Raw genomic sequence first — 23,055 nt, forward strand, 5'->3', positions numbered from 1 at the left:
AGATAACTGGTTCCAATGCTTCCCTAACCAGCATATAGCCCTGCTTGTGTACAAGAAAACAAGGTGCATTAAGAAAGAAAAAAAAAGTTTTTGCTACAGGGCATAGTGCAGTATAAAGGTTGTTAGGAGTGGATTAATTCTCAAAGGTTAGTCAATCTGCACAGCAGGTGGGTGGTAGTATACTTGTTTATATCAAAAGGCATTCCCCAACAGCTGTGATTCATGAGGTCAGACAGTCAGTGGGGTTAGAGGTCACAGAGGTAGGATGGGTCACAGCAGCCTTGTTTGGAGGTGTAACAGAATCTCAGCATTCAAGATGGAGGATCATCTCTTCTAAGTGTTAGGATTTTTTCTCTTTTTCAAAAACCAAAATCTTCCTCTTAGGTGAGTTTTTAAATAGATTGTAAACACAAGGAAAACAAGTAGAACAGGTTTTATGTGTGTGGGTTACCTATTATTGTGACATTTAGCTTTATCGGTTGTGATTAATGCTGCGGATACCTGTTATTATGAACAAGTGTGCATGTGTCTTCAATGAATGAAATATTTGTACTCTTTCATTCTGTGAAGATTGGGCTTGTGTGCTTTAGGAAGCCCTTTGATGCTTTGACTGTGTAAGTAGTCAATTTTCAAGTAGATTTTTTTCTTTCTGAATACATGTATGAGATAAAGTGTATTGAAGCTTAGAGATTTAGGTGTATAACATACCGACTGTGTGTGCTTGTGATATCAATCAAGGGGCGTTTACTCAGTATGCCAGCCTGGGGGCCCAGCTATTTGTTATCAGGGCCATCCTTGCATCACAGTATTCTGTTGCCCAGGGGGGAGATAGGTGTTCTTTTCTCTAACCAGAAAAAAAATTGTACATCAGGTCATCTGCTGTATTTTACTGTCAAGAATTTTTGTGTACCGGGTATTTAATTTTTTTTAGCATTGCTTATCATTGATTGACTTTTGACCTAGATTAGCTTTGGCAATCAAAATGATAATTTCCTGTCTTGAAGGCCCATCACTTAAAAAAGATACATATCTATGAGATGATAAAGAGGAGACTAGTATATTTTACATGATAAAGGATTGGATTATTACAAAAGAAACTCAAGAGCCAGTTTTCACGTATATAAGTTTTAGGTTTACAGTTATATAATGAATTTGTTTGAATAATTTATTTCTTTTATTTACAATGGCCAGAAATGAATGGAATACACTTCAAATATAAAGCTGTGTTTTGGAGTGCCAACATTTCTTTGTTAAGAATCACTCTGCAGATTGCCTTTTAATAGCTATTAAGGTAGAAATACAGGATAGGATTTCTGTGAAGTTTGAGAGTTGTTTTTGTCTTTAAGATTTAGTCATTTAAATCCCCTTTAAGATACACATGTGTATAGAAAGTAATCTATGATTGAATGAATACAGGCTACTGTAATCAAACAGCCATGGATGACACCACTTAAAAACAGTACTACACTGTCACACACACCGTCTCTCTCTCTCTCTCTCTCTCTCTCTCTCTCTCTCTCTCTCTCTTGTGTGTCAAACCATTGGTATATTAGATTCATTCATATTGTTTATGCTAATTATATTTAATTCAAATTGAATATGTTGCTATTGAATTTTTGTTGAATCAGTTGAAAAGTATAAGAAAGTTTGGTTTTGATGAAATGAAAGATGGATCTTAGCTAGCCAGCTCATTTTATCCAGCAATCGTTTATCATTTCACAGTGTAAATGTATATAAATGAACATTATTTCACATGCATTTCATGAATGGAATTTATTCAAAAAATTTGAAATCTGCTGACTGATGTCATCCTTCCCACGCACGTAGCATGTACTTACTAGCCTCTACACAAGTAAAGCAAGCCGCCGATTGTACAAAGCACTTTCGTCAGGAAACCTGTGGTCTAAATTTATGCAAAGGAATCAAACCAGTTCTCTCACCATCAGTTCAAAACACTTGATTTACTCTGTGCATTCCTTGTTGTTAAGATATTTATATAAATCTGATTGCGGAGTTGGCAGTGTGCATTCAGCTGTTGGTTCAGAGATCTTGGTATGTATTTGTGAAACTATCAGCTTCTATAGAGAAACACTCTCTGCATGGGTTTCTGGTGGGTCATAGTGGTCAATGTTTGGTAATTAATCAAAGATTCCTCAGACACCATATTGTCTTCATTTCTTTCCATGGCAGCAACTGTTTAGAAGGGAAAAAAATCATTTGACAGCAGGATATCAATTACTGAGTGAAGTGAGGCAGCAGATCTCTCTCTCTCTCTCTCTCTCTCTCTCTCTCTCTCTCTCTCTCTCTCTCTCTCTCTGAGAGACAAAGTTCTTAAACATTTTTTGTTATCTTTGACTGATTGGTCTAGCAAGCATTACATGATGCAAAATGTGGTAATATTGAGAACAGATATAAATAGAGAAGGAGCAAGCTTTTTATCAGTGGCATATTTCTCAATATGACTCACTATTATATACACAAGCTTCTCTCTGTCTATAGACGATGGAGATCTTCTCTATCAGCCGCCTTGAGAAATCTTCACAGCTGTTTATTCTGCAGTTACATTTTGGCAGAGGTTTAGCAGTGTGTCATCAGGTTTTTCTCCAAAGAATTGTCCTCCGATGCAGACAGCTTACAACATAAACTTTATCCAATCCTCTTTTTATTTCTTGGCTTGTCTGCCAATATTATGCTTGCCTCTGTATTATTGGCAATAAAAGCAATGTTGTTTTGCTTCCTTACATTACATGATATTTGTACAGTATTTGATAAATGTTGTTTTCTTTTTCAGAAAGTAAAATAAGTAAAGATGAGGGCACTTTTGACAGTGCTCACCCTGGCCAGTCTTGGGGTCACAACGACCTTGGCCTTGTCTTGTTGTACCTGTGATGACCTTGATGTCACTGGAACCTCCGCAGAGCCCCAGATTTACCCCTGTCCTTTTATCATCAAGGTCAACAAATTTGCCTACAAAACCAATGATCCTGAGGAATTCTTGATTGGTAAGTGAAGCAGACCTAAAATTCTCTTTAAACAGTGTACTGATATGCTAAACAGGTCCAAAAATTCAATTTGTTAATGTACAGGGTTCATGCTGACATAATATTTCATCTGGTCCATGAAAAGTCATCAAAATTAAAAAACAACAAAGACAGGGAGAGATGCTTGTATTAGTGGGTATAGTGCTGAAATTCTTGTCTGTGCTGCTCACCTTTCTGATTTGGTTTAACTTTTTACAGATAAGGGAAATTTATTTTTGATTTAGGAGTTAGTGTTGATTCTCCTTTTACAAGTATAACTGATACTAGTTAGTGGTAAATCTTCGTAAAAGTGTGTGTTTGTAGAATTTTCTAATTTTGGAAGTAGGTGAAATACTCTTTCACTTTGTTTTTGTTTAGGAGAAAACACATGATAATATCCCAAAGTGCTTGAATAATGACTTTACAGTTTCTTAAAATTTAATGAGGCAGCGCATTTCGAACCCTGAATTAGATTCACAACAACATAATCATACTGGTAAATCAAAAACCGAAAGAGACTGTAAAAAAATTGGTTTCTACTTCAAGTTGTCTATGCTTGGCAGTGATTCCTCCTTTTGTCAATGTATTGATGCTGAAATCATAATCCATCCTTATAGTCAATCCTAAGTCTTAATCACACTTCACAGTGGTAGATATTTGTCAGCTAGGAAATGAGAAATTCCTCCTGGCAGCTTCTGGTTGTTCAGCAGATTTGGCAAGGGATACGGCCAGTTAACTCGTTCCCCGCTTTTATTGGCAATTATGATCAGTCTTTGTGTACATATTTTTTATGTTTAACACACTCTCAGTGATATTTCTTTACCAGCATTAAGATTTGCTATAAATATCACAAGGTTTAATGTGATTATCAAGAGAATTCAGAATTGGCAATTGGCAATCAAGAAGTAGAAATGCTTACATAGCCTAATGTCTGTCACAGGTTACATGCAGTATAGAATTTTATATTTGTACCTTTTATTCTGTTCATAAATTATTAAAGTAGAAGTACATGTACATGTTGAAATAAAATACAAAATTCTTGAATATATTGCAAAATTCAAATACTGTTTCTGTCTTGTAGTTACACTGGAGTCAAGGGGTGGTGGGCGATATATCAACCAGTTCATGTTACAAGCGGTCAGTATCGATAGCATGGGGAAAACCACTGTGGCCAACCCTGGGGACAATGGTGTCCAGGCCTTCACCCAGGTCCCTGTGGAGGGGTACACAGTCAGCACCGCCACCGACTGTGAGGTTAGTATCAGCAGTCAGCCAGTGACTGTACTGATGACTCGACAACTGTAGATTCCTAATTAATAGATATGCACATAAAATCACAAGATGCAACCATCACTAATTTTCATATGAACTCTTTTTCGGGACAGTTCTAAACTAAATAGAATTGTATCAAAAACTTGGTGCTGCAGTTTTATATTCTTGCAATCTGATACAAATCAGTGGAATGGTGGAATTAATTACTAATGTAAAATAGTAATCTTCAGTACTTGTGTTGAGGGAACCTGCTGTAATTATGCATGTATTCCCTCAGACTAATGGTAACAGTGTGTAGAGTGTAAGTTAAGTGAGGTCAAATTATCAGGGAAATGTCAATGACTGTATGTAGAGATTCTGATTTGATAAGTGAAATGTTCAAGGATTAGACTTTCCTCTGTAGCAAAACTTTACCCGGTAATTGGTCAAAGTAAACTTGTTCAATGAACCATATGCAGAACCTTCATTTCTGTAGTTTGTTGCAAAAATTATTCTTCAGAAGGAGGGAAATATAAAAAAATTATAAAGGGAGAAGAGAAGTTGAAACTATAAACCATAAAATTGGTTGTCTAGGGTTTGTTAGCGGGTGCAATGGTATTCCTAATGTTAAGCCTCCAGGCCATCAAGAGTTAGTAATTCTCTGTGATTCATAATGTAAATACTTGTACCAACTTGTGGTCAGTTATTCGGTGTGAGACAAATACATCAAAGAATAACTGTGACAATAAACCTGGTAGTGAAATATTTGTTGGTCATGTCAAATTAACTTGCTGGCAATCTTGCAGGTGTAAAGGTTTATTACAGACCTTTCAGTTTGATACAAAAATATGTAAAACTAATCATACTCGGGAAAAATTCAGACATATGCATTTGTTGGGATTTTGTTTCAGTGTAAGCAAATTCTTATACCTGGTATAATGGCAACAATCACAAAAATATGTTTTTGGTAATCAATGGGAATGAATATACTCTTGTTTTTATAAATATCTAATGAAGCTTTATTATTTGAATTTTTCTTTATTTCTCTACATCTTTGTTACAGGGAAAAGTTGTGAGAAGTGATACAAATCTCAAATTTGACAGTAAAGCCACCAAAATTCAGTTTTCTTTTGCTCCAAGACGTATTCAGGGACCTATCAAATTTAGGTAAGATACTTGAATTAAATTTCCAAGAAGATGCCATTTCATAACTGACAAGTAACAGAATTCAAAAATACAATGTACCGGTATGTTTTACTAAACTTTTGTTACCTGATCAATGTAATATTGCTGAGTTTCATACAGGGCTAGAACAACTGTCTTGGTGCCTCTTGTACTAGTGATTACATGTATTATGAATATGACTGCCTTTTTCTATCAGAGCCACATTTGTGGATGACCAGGGAAATTTCTGGCTGAGGGAGGAGTCCGAGCCCATTGTACAGATAGGAGGACCTTCACTGGACCCATCCATTGCCAGACAAAATGTATGAACAAAAACTTTGTTTCTCAGGAGAAATAGATAAATAAAAAATCTATTGAGTTCCATTTTCCATTTCACAGTGCTTTTAAAGCAGTCTAGACATAAGTTTTAAAAATTTTGATACTTCTTAGAATGTACTTAAATGTATGACTCAAGCATAAAACCACATTACATCATAACAACCACTGAATGCCTCAGTCTGACATTCCTTGGCAAGTTTTGTAATTTGTTGGGTGGAAAAGTTGATATTTCAAGCAATATGAGTGGTACTTATAAGAAATTTATTTTGCTATTTTAATTTGGTATTGTGAAAATTCTACTTGTAATTTAAACCTTTATAAGGAAAAAACCCAACAACTAAGCCTTAGATTTTATCGGATGGAATAAATTGTATTATGTAAGAAATCAATTTTTGTGCACGATGACAATGATTTAATTTTGCTTCATATAGCCTCTACCTGTAAATAGTTATCCCCCATAAATGTATACAAACCTTGTTATTATGTCACTGAAACTTTTACAAATAACAACAAAAATAAATTTTTATCACAAAAATTGCAGCATATTTTGCCTAAAAATTATTTATTGAAATAAACCTATGCAACATGTATTGTGTTGTCTTTAACTGTAATGTTCCTTTATCTCCCTACACAGGCTCTTCCAGTGATTGACCCGATTCACACAGACAAGTGTGGGATAGAGAAGGGCTGTTACCGGGTGCCTGAGGGGTGCTGGGAGCCGTACTGTGATTACATCGCCACCTGGAGGCCGCTCAGCAGAGTGGGGGTGGAGTACATGATTGAGATGAGTGCCCGCGTGGACGGCATCACAGACAGACATGTTTCTCTCGCCCTCTCTGATGATATCAGATGGGTGGGTCTCCAATCTTTTCCATTATTTCATTAATTCTGTCCTGATTTTTGAGCGGAGAAAATCTTATTAAAATTCATGATTTTTGGTAGTGTAGTAAAGCTTCTGAATACAGGTAGTTATTATACATACTTCATGTTCTTATTACATTTATTGTGAAAGTCTTACCAGATTGCTTCTTTGTGGTTATAGGGAGATGACCATGTATTTGAGTGTGTACATGAAGGTGGTACAGGACTAACCAAGGTCTATCAAGCCAAGAGCATTGCCCATAGCACAGAGAGATTCAGAAATGTAAGGCATCAAGATATCATATGCAGATTTGGAGCCTTTTAGCAAAATTTGTCCTTTTTAACAATGATTTAGAATAACATGCAGTTTATAAAATGTTTCTATTCCCTTTCCAGTCTCAGAATGGCATAGATGATACCTGTAATCTGTTTGGTCTTAAATGTGGCGGTCAGTTCATGGAGGGGAGGGTGAGGTGCCGTTTTGTGGTCCGATCCAGTCGCAACATCAATTCTCTGCCCCTCTCTGGATCTTATCACCTGTTGATGTACAGTGGCCCAGCCGAAAATAGTAATGATCTTTAACAGAGATAATGCTCATTAATAATCTTACATTCTCAGCACTTGAGATTAAAGCAAGAATGGGAAAAGGACAAAAACATGAATATTTTTATATTTCAGCTCTGACTGCCCCACATAAGTATGGCTATGGTGAATACCCAGTGGCCTCCCCTGATATGGTGTCTCTTGGTGATATTTCGATCAACATGCAGGGATATGCTCGCTATCCATTGGTCAAAGCTCACGGTAAGAAAACAGTGTTCCAGAGTTCTTGATTAAGTTTTGGTACTTCAGCATGTGTGCTTTGTGTACTGTACACATTTACACAGAATGAGATTAACATAGAAATATTTATACTTTTCAGGAATCCTGATGATCTTGGCTTGGTGTTTCTTTGGAACTGTTGGACTTCTGATGACTAAGTACTACAAACCTATGTGGCCAAACAAGAGGTTCTATGGACACCGATACTGGTTCATTGTAAGTCTTTTTTGTGTCAGAGCTAAATAATTTGAATGATTATTTATGCAACAAAAAAAAAAAACCATTCAAAAGTACTGATACATGTCAAGTAAGTTTAACCTTTGAAAAGTGACTCTTTGGTAGTTAGATAATAATAAGTGTAACATACAAACTAAGCACTGGAGTACCAAGTTTGAATTGTCATGAAAAATCTGTTAGTGATTACATGTAGATTGCAACAAAACTCTGTCTGTGTAATGAGCATTAAGTGTTCTAGCAATTCTCAATGTTAATGATCTCAGCAGCCTCTTTTAGTGTCTCTTTGGAATTCCAGGCTCACTTTAACTGCATGGCTTGGCTGTTTATCTTCGTGCTGATCGCCTTCATCCTGATTTTTGTAGAAGCTGGAGGATATAGCAAGGTTGGTGAATTTACTGTGTTACTTGCAAGTTTTTTGTTACCCTTAAGATAAGCAGCATACTTTGATTTTTGGGTTGTTTTTTGGAATCATTATAGTTCTTCATTTTTACAGGTTGATTACTTCCCATTAGATGCCCATCCTGTCATGGGAATTATTATCTTCTGCTGTGTTATTATCAATGTAAGTTTGATCCAAATTTCTAGAATAATCTTTTAAGTGTTCACAGTTATTCTGTGCTGATTTTGTGGATTAAAATGTAAAATTAAGGATACCCAGTGTATATTCATATCTTTTCATTTCATTTTCAGCCAATCATAGCCTTACTTCGTCCTGCAGATGATAATGATTGTCGGCCATGTGTCAATTGGGTACACTGGGCATTTGGAACTGTTGCTTGGTGTTTAGCTAGTAAGGAACTTAAAGACAAAATAAACATTTTTAAGAATTGTCTTTAACAAAATGTTGTTACTTGTTGATATAAAAATTGGAAATCAAAGGTTTATTATATTACATATATCACTGGTTGCTTTTGAATTACAGTTCCTAACATGTTCATTGGAATGAGTTTTGGGAAAGCTCATGTACCATGGTGGGCCACATGGATCTTGTTTATTTACATCCTGTTCCACATCATTGTGGAGATTACACTGGAAATCCACCAGTGCTGTACACACAAGAAAAACAAAGGTACCATTGTTGTTTCGTTATCAAATTATGTAAATACATGTAATAAAAACTAATTTGGATATATTTGGGGTTTAATAATTTACTTTACATGTTGCAACTTCTTTCTCTTCCTTTAACATCACAGAGAGACGGAAAAAGTATGAATTTCAAAAACGTGAAAATCCAAAGGCCAATATTCCAGAGCCTGAACCAGCCGTAAGTACCTACATCTGAACATACCACATAGTTCTAAAAATGTCTACATTAATTGTGTGTTTATAATATATTCTATCAGAATTAACGCATAAAGCTTAATTTTCATGTCTGCTGAAATTATTAAAAAGAATTTTGAAACTGATGTCTACTTTATTTATTTCAGGGCCGTATCTTCAAAAGGAACATGTTTATAGCACATTTCATAGTGACCTGTATTGTTGCTTTTATAATGGTCATCGCCATAGCAGCCGCCTAAATAAAATCAAAGAGAGGCTAAGTTTACCATCCATCCAAGTCTTCCATCAAGAAATCAATATTAAAGGAAGTGCAATCTTTACGAAGAATCTCAGACCTTAAGGATACTCATGCTGAAAGCCGCTACTAAAAAGTAGCCTCATGACAGATCTAAAAAAAAATGAAAGGGAAAAGTTTCCATTTTTATGATGTCCACAAATGTTGTCCCTTTGGAGTTCACAGGGAACGCATACATGTGTGAGAGAGAGTGACTGAGATATTAAGGAAGAATGTGTTTGGGCAGTGATTGTGATCAATCAAAATGTGCTTGGATATCAAAGTGTTTGTGATATTTGTTCTGTGTAATCAATGCCATGCTCTTGTCATCCCCTTATAACCAGCTTCCAAATATATATACATGTACACTGCTTTAGTGTAATTTATCTTATCAGTGACCCCGACATAAAAGGTTGTAATACTATATAGTCCACAAGATTAAATACAAAAGGTGCTAGAAAGAAAATAGTTTTATTGTAATGAAAATGTTTAAAATATCTGAATTCAATGCTGTATATACCGTACATTTTATACATGTAGTTATGCAGACTTTTATATGAGTTTTTACATATTTCAACGATACCAGTAACTGGCTGAATGAGACTTGTACTTATGTTTTGATCAACTGAGCTTTCAATTACCGTACACACATATCCCTACACGCATTACAATTCCATTGTTACCAGTCTGTAATCTGTATATAGAGCTTGTAAAAGTGTTAATTAACTGATTTTATGGTGCATCATTTATGTAAATAATTATTTATTAATAAAAAGTATGTACAAGTACTGTATAGCCATACATGTAATTTTCATTGGCTATACAATAAAATGTTTTTACATGAAAATAAGAACATGTATGGGTTTAAATAAAATTTAAAAAAATCAGTTTCAACATCCTGTATTATCACAAGTTAGTACATGTACACAATGTAGTTTTTGTTTTCAATCGTTTTTAGATGAAAGTACCTTTTAGTGTAGTTAATGACGTACTAATATGTGATTTGTTGAGAGAAATTTTGACTTGTGCTCGGTCAACAGGTTAATGAGTGATTCAGATGTGATTCTTGTGTGATTCATAGGAGCATGTTGTCATATTGAGACAACAAAACCTAGAAATCTGAATCTTAGATGTTATATATCTGTAATTCTTACAGTGCTGTTGGTAGCTTTGTAATGTATCGGGGGTTGTTGAGTAATGTAGGGATGTTTTGTTTGTATAACTATGATGAGTCGTGATGATGTAGATTTATTATTAATATTTTTCATTTTATTTATAGGCAGGGATGGTCTGTTGATGTATACAGTTTGAAAGTGATTATTAGTTCTTGATGTATATCTGTTGTTTAAGTGTGATGTTATTTTACATGTCCATGTATTAATAATGGTAATTTGTGCATGACAAGGTTGTTTTGATTATTATTAAGAGTTTTTAATCTTTATTATATATAATTATACTAAATACATGTATTTTGCTGAAAGTTGTTGTCACGTTTCTGTGGTTTTTATACAATGGATACCCCTTTTTACAATTTTTACCGTGTATTTGAAATTTAGATGTTAATTTTAGACTGATATTTTGGTTGAACATCTTTTAAATTAACAGTACTTTAGATAAACTGCAGGTTTGAAATTTTAATTGCTTTACAAATAAAATACTTCATTTTCATGAAAGAGCATATTAAATTATCTCTTTGTATCTTTTTATTTTTGCATCATGATTTGAAATATGAGGAATGATCAATAAAAGAAAGATTTATTTAAGTAATGAACTAATGACAGTCTTTCATTTTAATATTAGATCCCATTATGTTATGCCAGTGGTATACACAAATAAACCTGCTTTATATTTGTAAGAATAATCTTGTTGTTTGTTTTGGGTGAATTTTATTTGAAGAAAAAGATTGATTACCAATTAGCCTTCGCTCAGCTGTTGATGCAGCTATGAAGTTCCAAGTTATTGACGTTCGTTACGGGAAGGTTTTTATAGCCAACCGGAATTTGAGCGATTGGGTTTCAGATTTTACAATATTTGTTTACATTAACTTCCGGGAGCAGCAAGCACAGTGGTGAGCCGGGGAGAGATGCTGGTCAGGAGAGATGGCTAGTTATTTGACAGTGATAGCTTGTTTTACGACCCTTTTGACATGGAATATAGCAGAGAACACAAATAATGTTGTACTCGTGGCTTTTTTCCAAGGTAAGAGGTTCTCTAACCCGCAAGAGTTCAACGTGCTGCTGAAGCTGAAGGAAAGGGTTGTTAAAATTATTTATTTTTTGGTGTCAACTTGGGACTCTACTCATATTTATACTAAACGTGTGCGAAACGGATTGTTTTCTGATATTTTTATGTTAAAAAACGTCAATTAAAAGATTTGGTATAGATCTGGCATTTTAATGAAATATCTATCAAACTTTACCAAATGTTTTTAACAAAATTCAAGAATTTTATCACCAAGTTTTTAGACCTTTTAAAACTGTTATCGCTTGAAATGAATGGTACAAACTTAGATGGCTTTATTTATTTATGGATGCAACAAAAAAAACATATTGCTCCAACTTTTGCATATCGTTTATCGTACAAAGTGCAGGACCATATAATACACCCGGCCTTCACGTTAATTGTGGTATGTCTTTATTGCAGGGCAAATTGGTACGCTTTGCAGAACTTTTTCTTAAATAGATAATTAAATGACATACAAAAACAATTGAGGTTAGATCATTATTCACCAAAAACTCTGTCATTTTGCCTTGCAAAAAAACATGAGTACTGCAGTTACCATGAAGGGGTCTATGATTAATAAATGTAATTAAGGATGATAATACCAGTCTGAGAGAAAAAACATTGTAATTTTGTCTTGAAATGCAACTGTTTGGTTGCTTAAAATTTTAAATTATCCATCTAAAAATAACTAGATACAGATTTCTTTGGTTCTTTAAAAGTGATAATAAAAATGGTAAGGTTGCATTAATTAATTGCATATTTAAAATAGAAGGTGCCCTCTCATTTCTATTGCAGGGGGTTGTAGCAAAGATTCCGTTTGCCAGCATGTTTGTGTAGACATAGACAATGGATATTTTTGTAGGTGCCACCCAGGGTATTCCATAAATAAAGATGGAATCTCATGTTCAGGCAAGTTTGTTCAATGATAAATTTTGATACAATCAGTAATTTTTCTCTGGAATGTATACCCTAATACATGTATACATATGCATTATACTGCAGTAAATGAACATTAAAATACTCAGTAATTTACTGTTGTCAGGTAAGTACCTGTATATATCAGAAGTGCACAATTATTATCACTTACATGTTTCTCTAGGTATTGCTGGAATGTTTAAACAACACAATGTTAGTGTTGGAAAATGAGAGAGAGAGAGAGAGAGAGAGAGAGAGAGAGAGAGAGAGAGAGAGAGAGAGGAAATATGCCCTGACAAGGTTAGTGTGACAAGCTCAGGAACTCTCTGTGGTGTATTGATTCTATGTAATGGTGAGCCCTCGTCTGCTCTTGTCTTTGAAAACCTCTTCATGGCTGTTAATTATCCTCACACTTGCCAGCTGCCTTCAGAGGAGAGATTGAGCCATTATTGGAATTTTTTCTTTATCTGCATTCTCCTTTGTTTCTGTGGATTGTCTTCAAGCAATCACCACCAATTCCCATATGTTTTGAAGCATGCAATAGCATTGTTTTCATAATTGAATTTTGTCATAATCTAAATGCTATTGTACATTTTCCCTCATGTTTACAACATTCATAAAAGGAAAGCTAAGCAAAGATAAAAGGAATCATGATAGAAATCACTACAGTTCTCTCACTTCAAAAACATTCTATGGGACATGGTTGATGTTAATTTATATCAATTTTCCCTTGGAAATTCACATAGCCAATAAAATGTGCTGCATTAGATGCAATACATCCTAAGCCAGACAATTCAAGTATTAACACAAATAAAATCAGTGAAATGGCCAATGGAATGAATATTTCATCATTTGGTAGTGCACTTTCAGAGATAATGGAACAAAGCCAGAAATTCCCCACTTCCATTAGTTAATGTAGTGTTACTGAAGAACAACATGCAAACAAATAAAGTGACTTATAATCAATTTGATGCATGGAATGGACAGAATGATCAAAGATTTAAACATTGATATATATATAAGTTTTAAAAAGGCTACATATGAAATTGAATTTGCTTTGAATGAAAATCAGATTAGATTGTTCTGTGTTGGTTTTTAATGATTTAATTACTCAAGTTACTGTTAACTTGAATTAGAATATTGTGTGACACTTTAAAGTAAATCATGGAATTGTGATTAAAGTCGGATCATACTATGTTGCACTAGCTGTCTCTACAGACCATTAAAATTACAGATGCACCAACTGCATGTGTTGGTTTTATTGTTTTTTATTGGATTCTATTTGGCTTCAACAGAAAGATGCAGTTCTGGCATGCTTTGAATGGAGGGAGGGGGGTTCACTGTGCATGTTTACTGCATTACGGGATTTAGTTTTTAACTTGCTTACAAAACTTTCCAAATCAGAATTTTTTTTAAAACAACCCCCCCCCCCCATTCCCATAAAAAAGGAAATTGTATGAAATGAGAAATTCATGATCAAGTTTTCACAGTAACATGTATATTAGTATCACTTTGCAGCACAGATGTTGGTGCAATAAGGTCAGCAGTGTACATGAGTGAAAATATTTGTACTTTTTGGAGTCTACAGGACAATGCAATTTATATATAGAGATTTTTTTCTTTCCCTGTAGGGTCACCTTTGGAAAATACTGTTGACACAGCTAATAATCAGCTGTTTTCCAAAGACAGTAAAAATAAAACCCTAGGTAGCATTCAGGATGAGAATATAGCACAGAATTCAGCACAAAGAAATGAAGCTTCCATTAGTCTACATGAAAATAGTATTTTAGGACCTGCTTCCCTTATGATGTACCCAACATGTCAGAGAAACATTTGTAAGAACTACGCCAAATGCTCCATTGAAAATTCAATGGTCAAATGTCATTGTCCATTGGGTTTCATTGGCAAATCTTGTGACAAAGGTAAAACATGTTTCTTTAAAAATATTTTAATGTTTGTTGTTAAGCTAGACAATTCAATCTAGAAGTTCTTACAGAACCAAAAATGGCATTTGCATTAGCCAACATCCCAATACTAATGCTGTGAACGAACGTTCATTCATGTATGAGAAATGTTCATGTTGTTTGTGAGAGCCTCATCTTGGCAAATAATTTTAATAATACAGGGGTGTGCAATTACAAAATTTGGCCACTAGCCCAGGGGCTAGTGGCAGTACCAAAGTTACTAGCCCAAGATTCAAAGTTACTAGCCAGACTATTTCGGACATGTCGACATTTCATTTTATAAAAAACCCTGTATGATACTAGTATATAATTATCAATATACGAAATATTTATTACTTGCATGTTTTCTGTGGTAGACTAGTTCAAAAATATTCAACTTCATTGATCTCTCACATTTTAGTTACAAAATTGGTTTGGGTACCGTTTATATGATAAAACCCAAACATAACATTGTGAATGTGAACAGACTCTATAAAATCACTGCAACTATCTATGTGTGCATGCATTTTATCCTGTTTAATTTCCATTTACAAAATACAACTATGAAATTAATTAAGTATTGGTAAATTTAAATTTAAAATAATGGAAAATGCACAAATAATAATATGCAAAAAATATGAATTTTTTTTAATTCACCAAGCAGGTCACTTTTAAATGTGTTCATGAGAATAGTTAGTGCAGAAATTTATAATATCTCTGTACAGCATCTCTCTCTCTCTCTCTCTCTCTCTCTCTCTCTCTCTGTAAAAAAAAATTATATTTAAAAAAGCCAATGAATACATATTAAAGAAAAGGAATCATTTTACAGTGATGTCACTTGAAACAGCTGCACAGGTAACTACGGAAGCCATGTGCAGTGAGGCGTGACTATCTCGTCTAGCCACTGGTCAGGTCAACACTGTCGGTAAAACTTCAAAGTGTGAAACTTACAGCAGAGTGTTTTTCTCAGAAGAATGTAGCACGAGAAAAAAATGCTTAAGAAATTTTTAGGCTATCATGACTTAAAAGGAGCAGATATCATGCCTCTGTGATAACAATGACGATACACTTTTCCTACTAGGACACTGCAAATTTACCGGCATATTTTGCCAACTCTGGTTATGATTACTAGCCCGACGGGCTACCACAGTTAATGTTTTTGCTAGCCCGACCTCTAAAATCGGTAGCCCCGGGCGTCGGGCGATGGTAATTGCACACCCCTGAATAATAAATAAAACCAAAATCTACTCATTGCTGTATGCCAATAATAATGTCACAGGTACGCAATAGATTTCACTTGATCGCTTGAAATTAGTAGCTGCAAACCAGTTTATCCTCCCGTACATTGTGAAATAAAATCGTAGCAAATAAAAGTTGTTAACTTCAGTATGATATTGTTCCTTTACCATCATACTTTATTATATTTTTGAGGAACAATTTTTTGAATTCAGATGCTTATTTCTGAGATTTTGTCTTGATATATATCAACATGGACATCTGTGTCAATTCTTTCCAGTTCGGAGAGTAAAGTACCCACAATTCTCAGGGGTAGACAGCTTCCTGACCCTGCCAAGATTGACCAATGGATACAAAGACTTTGAAATTTCCATGAAGTTTAAGCCATCATCAGATTCAGGTCTCCTTCTTTTCACCTCAGAACACCCAACAGGGAAAGGGGACTTTTTCTCTCTTGCTCTTGTCAATGGACATGTAGAGTTCAGGTGTGTTTTCCGACTGGCATACTGTTACAATTTTCAGGTATCATATGTGCACCAATGTTTGTAATATTGAGGAATGGAGGGAAATTTTACAGTGTTGTACATTTGTGCTAGTTTGGTAAAAATAATTCATTAATCATGAGGTATGTATTTGCATGATTCTGTGTAAATGAATTTGGTGCTTGCTTGTGAATTTAATGGTGCTGGTTTGATAAAAATTAGAAAATGTAGGAATTCTGGAGAAAGTCCGAGAATATAAGATAAAAACAAAAACAATACCAGCAAATATTACCTGTCCAGTATATATACCTATAGCTGTTGATGAAGAATTTTATTCATAGATTTGACTGTGGAACTGGACCTGCAGTTATACAGAGCCCAAACAAGGTCACGATAGGTCAGTGGAATCAGGTCAAGGCCAAACGAATGGAGAATCAAGGCTGGCTATGGATGAACGGCCATGGACCTATTTCTGGACTTGCACAAGTAAGTTATATCTATAGAGTGTGAAAAAAAGACCCATAAAAATATTGATGTTATTTGGAGAGAAAAAAAAGTTTATGTAAGAGTTTTCAAAGTAATAATATCGATTTTTACTGCAGGGAGCTTACACCAGGATAACACTGAGGACAGAACTATTCCTCGGAGGACACAGAAGTATGTCCTCAGTTCAGAAAAGGGTGAATACAATGGGTGGATTTAGAGGCTGTGTCCAGAGTTTAATTTTCAACCAGCAACAATATGACTTCAGAAAGGCAACACAGCACACGGATATGGGGTTAGGACCAACACATGGAAAAACCCACGGTCAATTAGGACAGAATGTCAGCATTGATGCTGAACTGGGGGATGCAGTAGATGGGCAGAATATAGGTAGAATTCAGGGATGTTATTCATTGCACCATAATAGTTCAAATTCTTTTTAATTTGGATTTGCATGATACTCTGTATGTTCGAATGCAGTTTAGAAAACAAAGCATCAGCAGTATTTTGTCTAATCATTTTTACGAGTTGGCATCATTTGGGATTTTTGTTTAAAGAGATGTAACTCTGTCTTAGAATTACCAACAGTCCTGTTTTAAATTTTAACAGTGAAAGTAAACGTGGCTTAAAAGATCCTTTTTTCAGTAGATCGATCACTTTTAAACTGTTTAATTAACATTTATGGGTTTTTTTCTTGTAGAGGATTGCAGTGATGGAGTGTGTGATGATATTGTTTGTCACAATGGAGGGTCGTGTAAGATCATCTCACCCGATCAGTTTGTCTGCCTGTGTCCTTTGGGATTTTATGGACCCGACTGTGTTCAAAGTAAATCAAACATCAGTTACCATGCAACATATTCATGTACTGGTATATGAAATAATAACTTTCTATATTTTTTTGTATTTTAAATTCATGATAACCATTATTGAATTCCTTCACAGATGGAAAAATTGAAGTACCTGAGTTCAAAGGTCATTCAGTGCTGCAGTACCAAGGGCTTGGCAGAAACAGCTTGTCATACACAGAGATAGAAATAACATTCAAACCTACATCCCCAGAAGGACTGATCCTGTATAACGGATACACAAACAACAAACTCGGTGACTACATCGCTATCCTGATGCGTGAAGGATTTGCTGAATTCCAGTTTGATTTAGGAACTGGACCTGCTGTTATCAGGTTGATAACTGTATTATGGTGTTATGATAATTAATTTTTGTTTGTGATGTACAATATTTTAAAGATATTTTCTTTAATTAAGTGATTTGAATCTTTAAAATTTTGAGTTGTCTCCCTTTAGCAGACTGCTCAATACACCTATCCTCATGCTACTCCCTAACCCCTTGCAAACTTCCTAGGATATTACAAAATACATTTATCCTTTATTTCATAATTTTTTAGGAGTTCTTTGCCTGTAAGTCTGAACAGCTGGCATAGAATAAAAGTATCAAGAACAGGCTTACAGGGTGTGTTAGAAGTCGATGACCAGATTCCTGTACAGGGTCTGTCAAAAGGTGCCTACACCCAGCTTACGCTGCTACAGCCTCTCTTTGTTGGAGGTCATCCCGATTTTGACATCACTTCCAGGCATCTTAATCAATCCTCATCCTATCAAGGATGTGTTCAGAAGGTAGTTGGTTGTATCTTTATAGGCATGTACAATTCATATCTTGTTATAAATTTTCATTACAAATCAGGCACGAACATGTAGAACAGTAATGTACATGGTATATGTTTCACAGGAATTGCCTGATGTGTTTTTACTTCTTTCTTGAATTAACTAAATACTGTAGAATCATTTTTTATTCGAGGGGGTCCATGTTCTTGGGTAGCCAAAGTTTTCCTGGTTCGTGGGGATGTAATTTCGCTGGTAGTTTAATCGAGATAATTTTGATAATTATCAAACAAGTGATTGTGTATAGATTAGTAGGGATGTAACTTCTCGGGCAAGGGTTACCCATTAAAGCCACCAACATTGGTCCCCTACGAACAATGATGATTACCGGTACACAGTAAGATGTGGTCATATTGTTGCATTTTATTTACTATGTAGCTGCTTTTGAATGGCCGCCCGGTGCATCTCATGGAGGAAGCTATACATGGTTATAATGTAGAGCCGTGTCCTCATCCCTGTAATAGCGAGCCATGCCAGAATTCTGGAAAGTGTGTCCCTGCTATGGGACAGTACAGATGTTTGTGTTCTGTGGGGTTTACAGAGGAGAATTGTCAAAAGAGTAAGTATTCAACTTCAGTGTTTTAAGTATAAATCATGAATGTCTGCAGAACAAAGTTTGGAGAAAAATGAATTTTTATATTTATTTGGGAGAAGATTATAATTGCCAAAGAATCAAGTGATGCAGTCCAATTTTTTAGAAAGCATGAGGTTTGAGATATTTTTTAGGGGCAAAATGAGGTGAGGTCCACTGTAGAATCCAAAAAGAAATTTAGAGATATGGAGAACAGGTTCTCAGTATTATACATGTGTATGATACAATATTTTTAAAAAATGATAGATTTGAATCTTTTTCCTTTCACAAGATGTGCAATTACGTATCTGTTTACTTACAGATCTGAGCATCTCCACTGCAAAGTTTAGTGGATCAAGCTTCCTGGTGTATGACAGTAAAGATATCAAGAACAGGTACCATACATATGTTTACTTACTGGTACTCAATATACATTGTAGTGGGTTCTTTTTAGCTGTTTTTATGCACCTTTTAACTTATTTAAAGATGTTCTGCTTGTATTACCGAAAGGGTTTTTTTTGCCAGTTGTGAGAAAACACTTTAGCTCCAATATCTTTTATTCTGTACTTGTAGAGTTTCTGGAAAACAGTTTAACCTCCAAATAAAGATTCGAGGATACTCACTGAGGGGCCTTCTGTTTTGGACCAGTGAAAACCTCCCTCTACATGAGGGTACAGGGGATTTTCTCTCACTGGGGTTCAAAGGGAATGAACTTCTTTTCCAGTATAATCTTGGCTCAGGGAGAGGAGTCATCTTGTACAACAAAACTCAACTATCTGATGGGAAATGGCATACAATCAATGCACAAAGGTATCAGATAATTTTATTACAGAAGATGAGAACGTTTTTCATATAAAGAAAAATGTAGAGCTATTTTCAAAACAGAATAGAACTCTACACATGTTATTGATTCATTCAACAAAGAAATGACTATTAACAGCAAATTTATTGAGTTACTGCTCTTTGATATTTACCTGTACGTTTAATCACTATTATTTGGTTTACAAAACCTTTACTCTTCCAGCAGGCAAATATAACATTCTTTTTTAACTCGAAATTTCACAAACTTGTATACATGTATATGTTAAATTTGGTGCACAAGAATGAAAAACATTTATCAAAAAATTTTCGCATACAGATAAAGTTTTTTGATATCAATTATTGATTGCAGCTTAGAAAAATATATAAACTAGCTAACTGTATAAGAGTGAAGTTATGCAAGTTTTAATGGTTAATGTTTTCAATACTTTTCTTTCATTGATTAATTAAACCATGTTTGAAAGTTGAGCTAACCTTTTCAGGAATGGAAGATACAGTAGCCTAACAATTGATGGTACTCAAACAGAGGAGGGAACATCAGTAGGAATGTTTAGTATTCTCAATGTGAAGGGTCCAGTCTACATAGGTAAAATTGTTACAATAATTCAATGATGAAAGAATTGCATTCACTTTAATTTTCTTAATTCTGGTTTTTTATGTGAACTATTGGAATAATTTTATTTGATTTGAAAGTTTAGAGTGAATTTTAGATTTGAATTCTGGCACATGTACTACTTTTATGAAAATTAGTGTTTGTTTGGTTTTTTTTCAATTCCTCTTGCAGAGGAGGTGGTAGTTTATGAAAGTTTTTGGCAAATTTGAAAGAGATCCATAGCAAATGCTAAACTTTACTTAAGGAATGAATTCAATATTTATTAGTTTTATATGGTATAAAATGGTTTAGGGCAGTTTACGCTTTATAAACCGCGAAGCGGTTTATTAAAAAGCATAAACTGTTCCAAACCATTTTGATATTGTATAAAACTAATAAATATTGAATTCATTCTTATAATTTAATTTTTTTGCTATCAATTGTTGATAAAAACAGTCATTTGATCTCTAAAATGACATTAAATTGTACAAAATTCAAACGTAACATCAGTCTAATTGATACGTTTTTGACGTTTGTCTTACTATGATGTGGGCAACATTCTTTATACGATATAAAATAATTTTTCAACCACTCAGAAAGCGTGTTACAACCAGAATTAAATTATATCATTATAAGTTGAACACAATTTATTTTTATGAGGTTATAGCAACATGTTCCAAAAAACATGTCCTGTTGCAAGAGGATGCTAGGTCTGGTTGTGCCTTTTTTATAGTTTGTTTGTTTATTCTTTATCCTTCAGTCTTTTTGTCTGCTCACAGCTTTAACTATGGCCATATCATTTAACCTGCACAAAAAGATGCCTAATATCAGAAGGATTTTTTTTCAGGAGGACTTCCAGACGTTTCCCACAACACCAAGAGTATGTACAAGACTGGGTTCCAAGGGTGTATAAGAGATGTGGTTTTAGCAAATGACTTCCCACTAAAGCTCACTGAATCGGCTACTAGTGGACAGGGAGTCACTCAGTGTCCTGCAGACTAGAAGAAACATATTTGATATCAGGGTATCTTTCTAGAATGGATCTTTCTAGAATGGGTTGATGGAGTCGCGTTTTGTAAGGTTGGAAGGGTGTGTGTGTTTTACATTGTGTGTATTCATGAAAAAAAACACAAACAATGAATTCCATTGGTGTTTTTTTTACACATCCTAAGTGAAGTGTGAGAAAGGTTTGCCCAATTACTTTGCTATATATACTCTAAAAATTCCAGTTAAAAACAGTACTTTCCAATATTGTGTGTGTGGAATCATCAATTTGTAGAGGTTCAATTTTCCTGGATATCTTAAGTACCTTTACCCACAAAGTAACATTCTTTAAAAAAAATTAATGAACAGTCTGATACACATAGGAGATATTCAAGGAAATTACAATTAACAAAATTGGTAGAGTATAGACAATTCATGAAAATTCTCCTATAAAAATATAAATGATTCCACAGTTTGTAGAACGATACATTTATTGCATCCTGGGGAGTGAAATATGAAGATTAAATCTCCAAGAAAAATCACATTTCCTGAGGGCTTCATTGTGCAGTAAATGTTTTTTATTCTGAATATCTGAATTTCTAATAATTTTATTACTTTTGGAAAGCAAACCCGTTGTGATTGTTTGCTTTTCTATGTTACTGTCTCTCTTCTATAAATTCGAATCATAAATAGTAAAATTGGTTTTTGTGATATAAAAAGAATTAAAATACCATAATTAGATCATTTTGACTGAATCATATTTGTCTGCATTGTATGCTCAAGATTGTCTTTTTCATACCTATGAAATGAAAAATCCAGAGCAGAGATTTCTTAAGAGGTTGAATATGATATTTATTTCCGGAGAGACACGATGTTTGTTCACCCTGTCACGTTACTTTGTAGATCATTCAGATGTCTCGTTATATGAAAGAATCATATTGAGGTTTAATAACGTCATTTAGATAAAACTGAAAATAAAACCTGGTGTGAAACATTTAGGGAATTTTGCACCTCTTAAAAACTGTCTTAGACAAAAATAAGACAGATTTGATCATTTTAAAGAAATATCAAAATTTAAAAAATGTATTTTAAGGAAAATTCTTTTCCAAGTAGGAGAAAATAGACAAAAGTGATTGAAGGTGTGATATAGATAATTTTCTTTTTCTGTTGCTATTTTGGAATGAAAAATAAGTCTATTGTTTGTTTAGCATTGACAGTCCAATGGATTTTGATGTCATTTAAAGTTGAAGTTAGATATAGTTCATTGGTTGGTCAAATACTTGTTCTTAACTGTAGACATCAAGGTCTTGTATTGTTATTAAAGTTTACTTTTACGAGAGAAGATTTAAGTGTGAATTCAGAAGATCAATATTTCCCAATAGAAGGCAGTATAGCCATACATGTTTACAATCTCAAAATTGTTTTGACCATTGCAGGTCATTTAATGGAAAAAGTTGTGGAACTTTCCACGAACACGCTTTATAACATTTCTAGTTACACAAATCATATTTCTTATTGTATTCAAGTGAATTACTCTTCTCTTTAATGAGACTAATTTATAAGAAGTGAAATTTCAATATGTAGAACAGCAGGATTATGTTACATTTAAATTTAGAACATGTATTATAAGGTACTTTATACTTTTAGTTGGGTAGTTGAAGCTTAGGGTCCAAAAAGGAATTTGCTCTGCCTTTTGCAGAGCATCTATTTTTTCCTTGGTTCTTTTTTTTCAGCCTAGGTTGATCTTTAAACATTGTTGCAAGCCATGGCCTTTGTGTCCATTCTAAGATATTCAGGGCTTAAAAACTGTAGATTAATTGTGACAATGTTTTTAGGTCACCTGAGTCACTCAGGTGACCTATTGCAATTGGTCTTCGTCCGT

The 23,055-nt window shown here is 34.3% G+C and overlaps 1 protein-coding gene across 1 annotated transcript; it reads left to right on the top strand.

The window, feature by feature from the left end:
• The first annotated feature begins 164 nt into the window (after positions 1-164).
• Positions 165-23,001, top strand: LOC128165747 (pikachurin-like). Its single transcript, XM_052830572.1, has 26 exons — positions 165-384; positions 2,792-3,002; positions 4,102-4,274; positions 5,335-5,438; positions 5,653-5,758; positions 6,409-6,627; positions 6,817-6,918; positions 7,032-7,203; positions 7,314-7,439; positions 7,558-7,673; positions 7,990-8,076; positions 8,188-8,256; positions 8,385-8,484; positions 8,617-8,763; positions 14,019-14,309; positions 15,847-16,051; positions 16,390-16,534; positions 16,651-16,921; positions 17,232-17,357; positions 17,474-17,711; positions 17,934-18,162; positions 18,586-18,766; positions 19,101-19,173; positions 19,352-19,588; positions 20,080-20,183; positions 21,037-23,001. The coding sequence occupies exons 2-26, from the start codon at positions 2,810-2,812 to the stop codon at positions 21,189-21,191; spliced, it is 3,969 nt and encodes a 1,322-aa protein (XP_052686532.1). The 5' UTR covers positions 165-384; positions 2,792-2,809; the 3' UTR covers positions 21,192-23,001.
• Positions 23,002-23,055: the final 54 nt, after the last annotated feature.

This window comes from Crassostrea angulata, chromosome 10 (genome assembly GCF_025612915.1).
Source record: "Crassostrea angulata isolate pt1a10 chromosome 10, ASM2561291v2, whole genome shotgun sequence".
NCBI lineage: Eukaryota > Metazoa > Mollusca > Bivalvia > Ostreida > Ostreidae > Magallana > Magallana angulata.

What these genes read in the sequence shown, in the direction of transcription:
- LOC128165747 (XM_052830572.1), top strand. Translation starts at nt 2,810, where the DNA reads ATGAGGGCACTTTTGACAGTGCTCACCCTGGCCAGTCTTGGGGTCACA. An exon ending in CAGGGACCTATCAAATTTAG is followed by an intron (nt 5,439 to 5,652) that starts GTAAGATACTTG and finishes TTTTTCTATCAG; the next exon opens with AGCCACATTTGTGGATGACC. An exon ending in TGGCAAATCTTGTGACAAAG is followed by an intron (nt 14,310 to 15,846) that starts GTAAAACATGTT and finishes AATTCTTTCCAG; the next exon opens with TTCGGAGAGTAAAGTACCCA.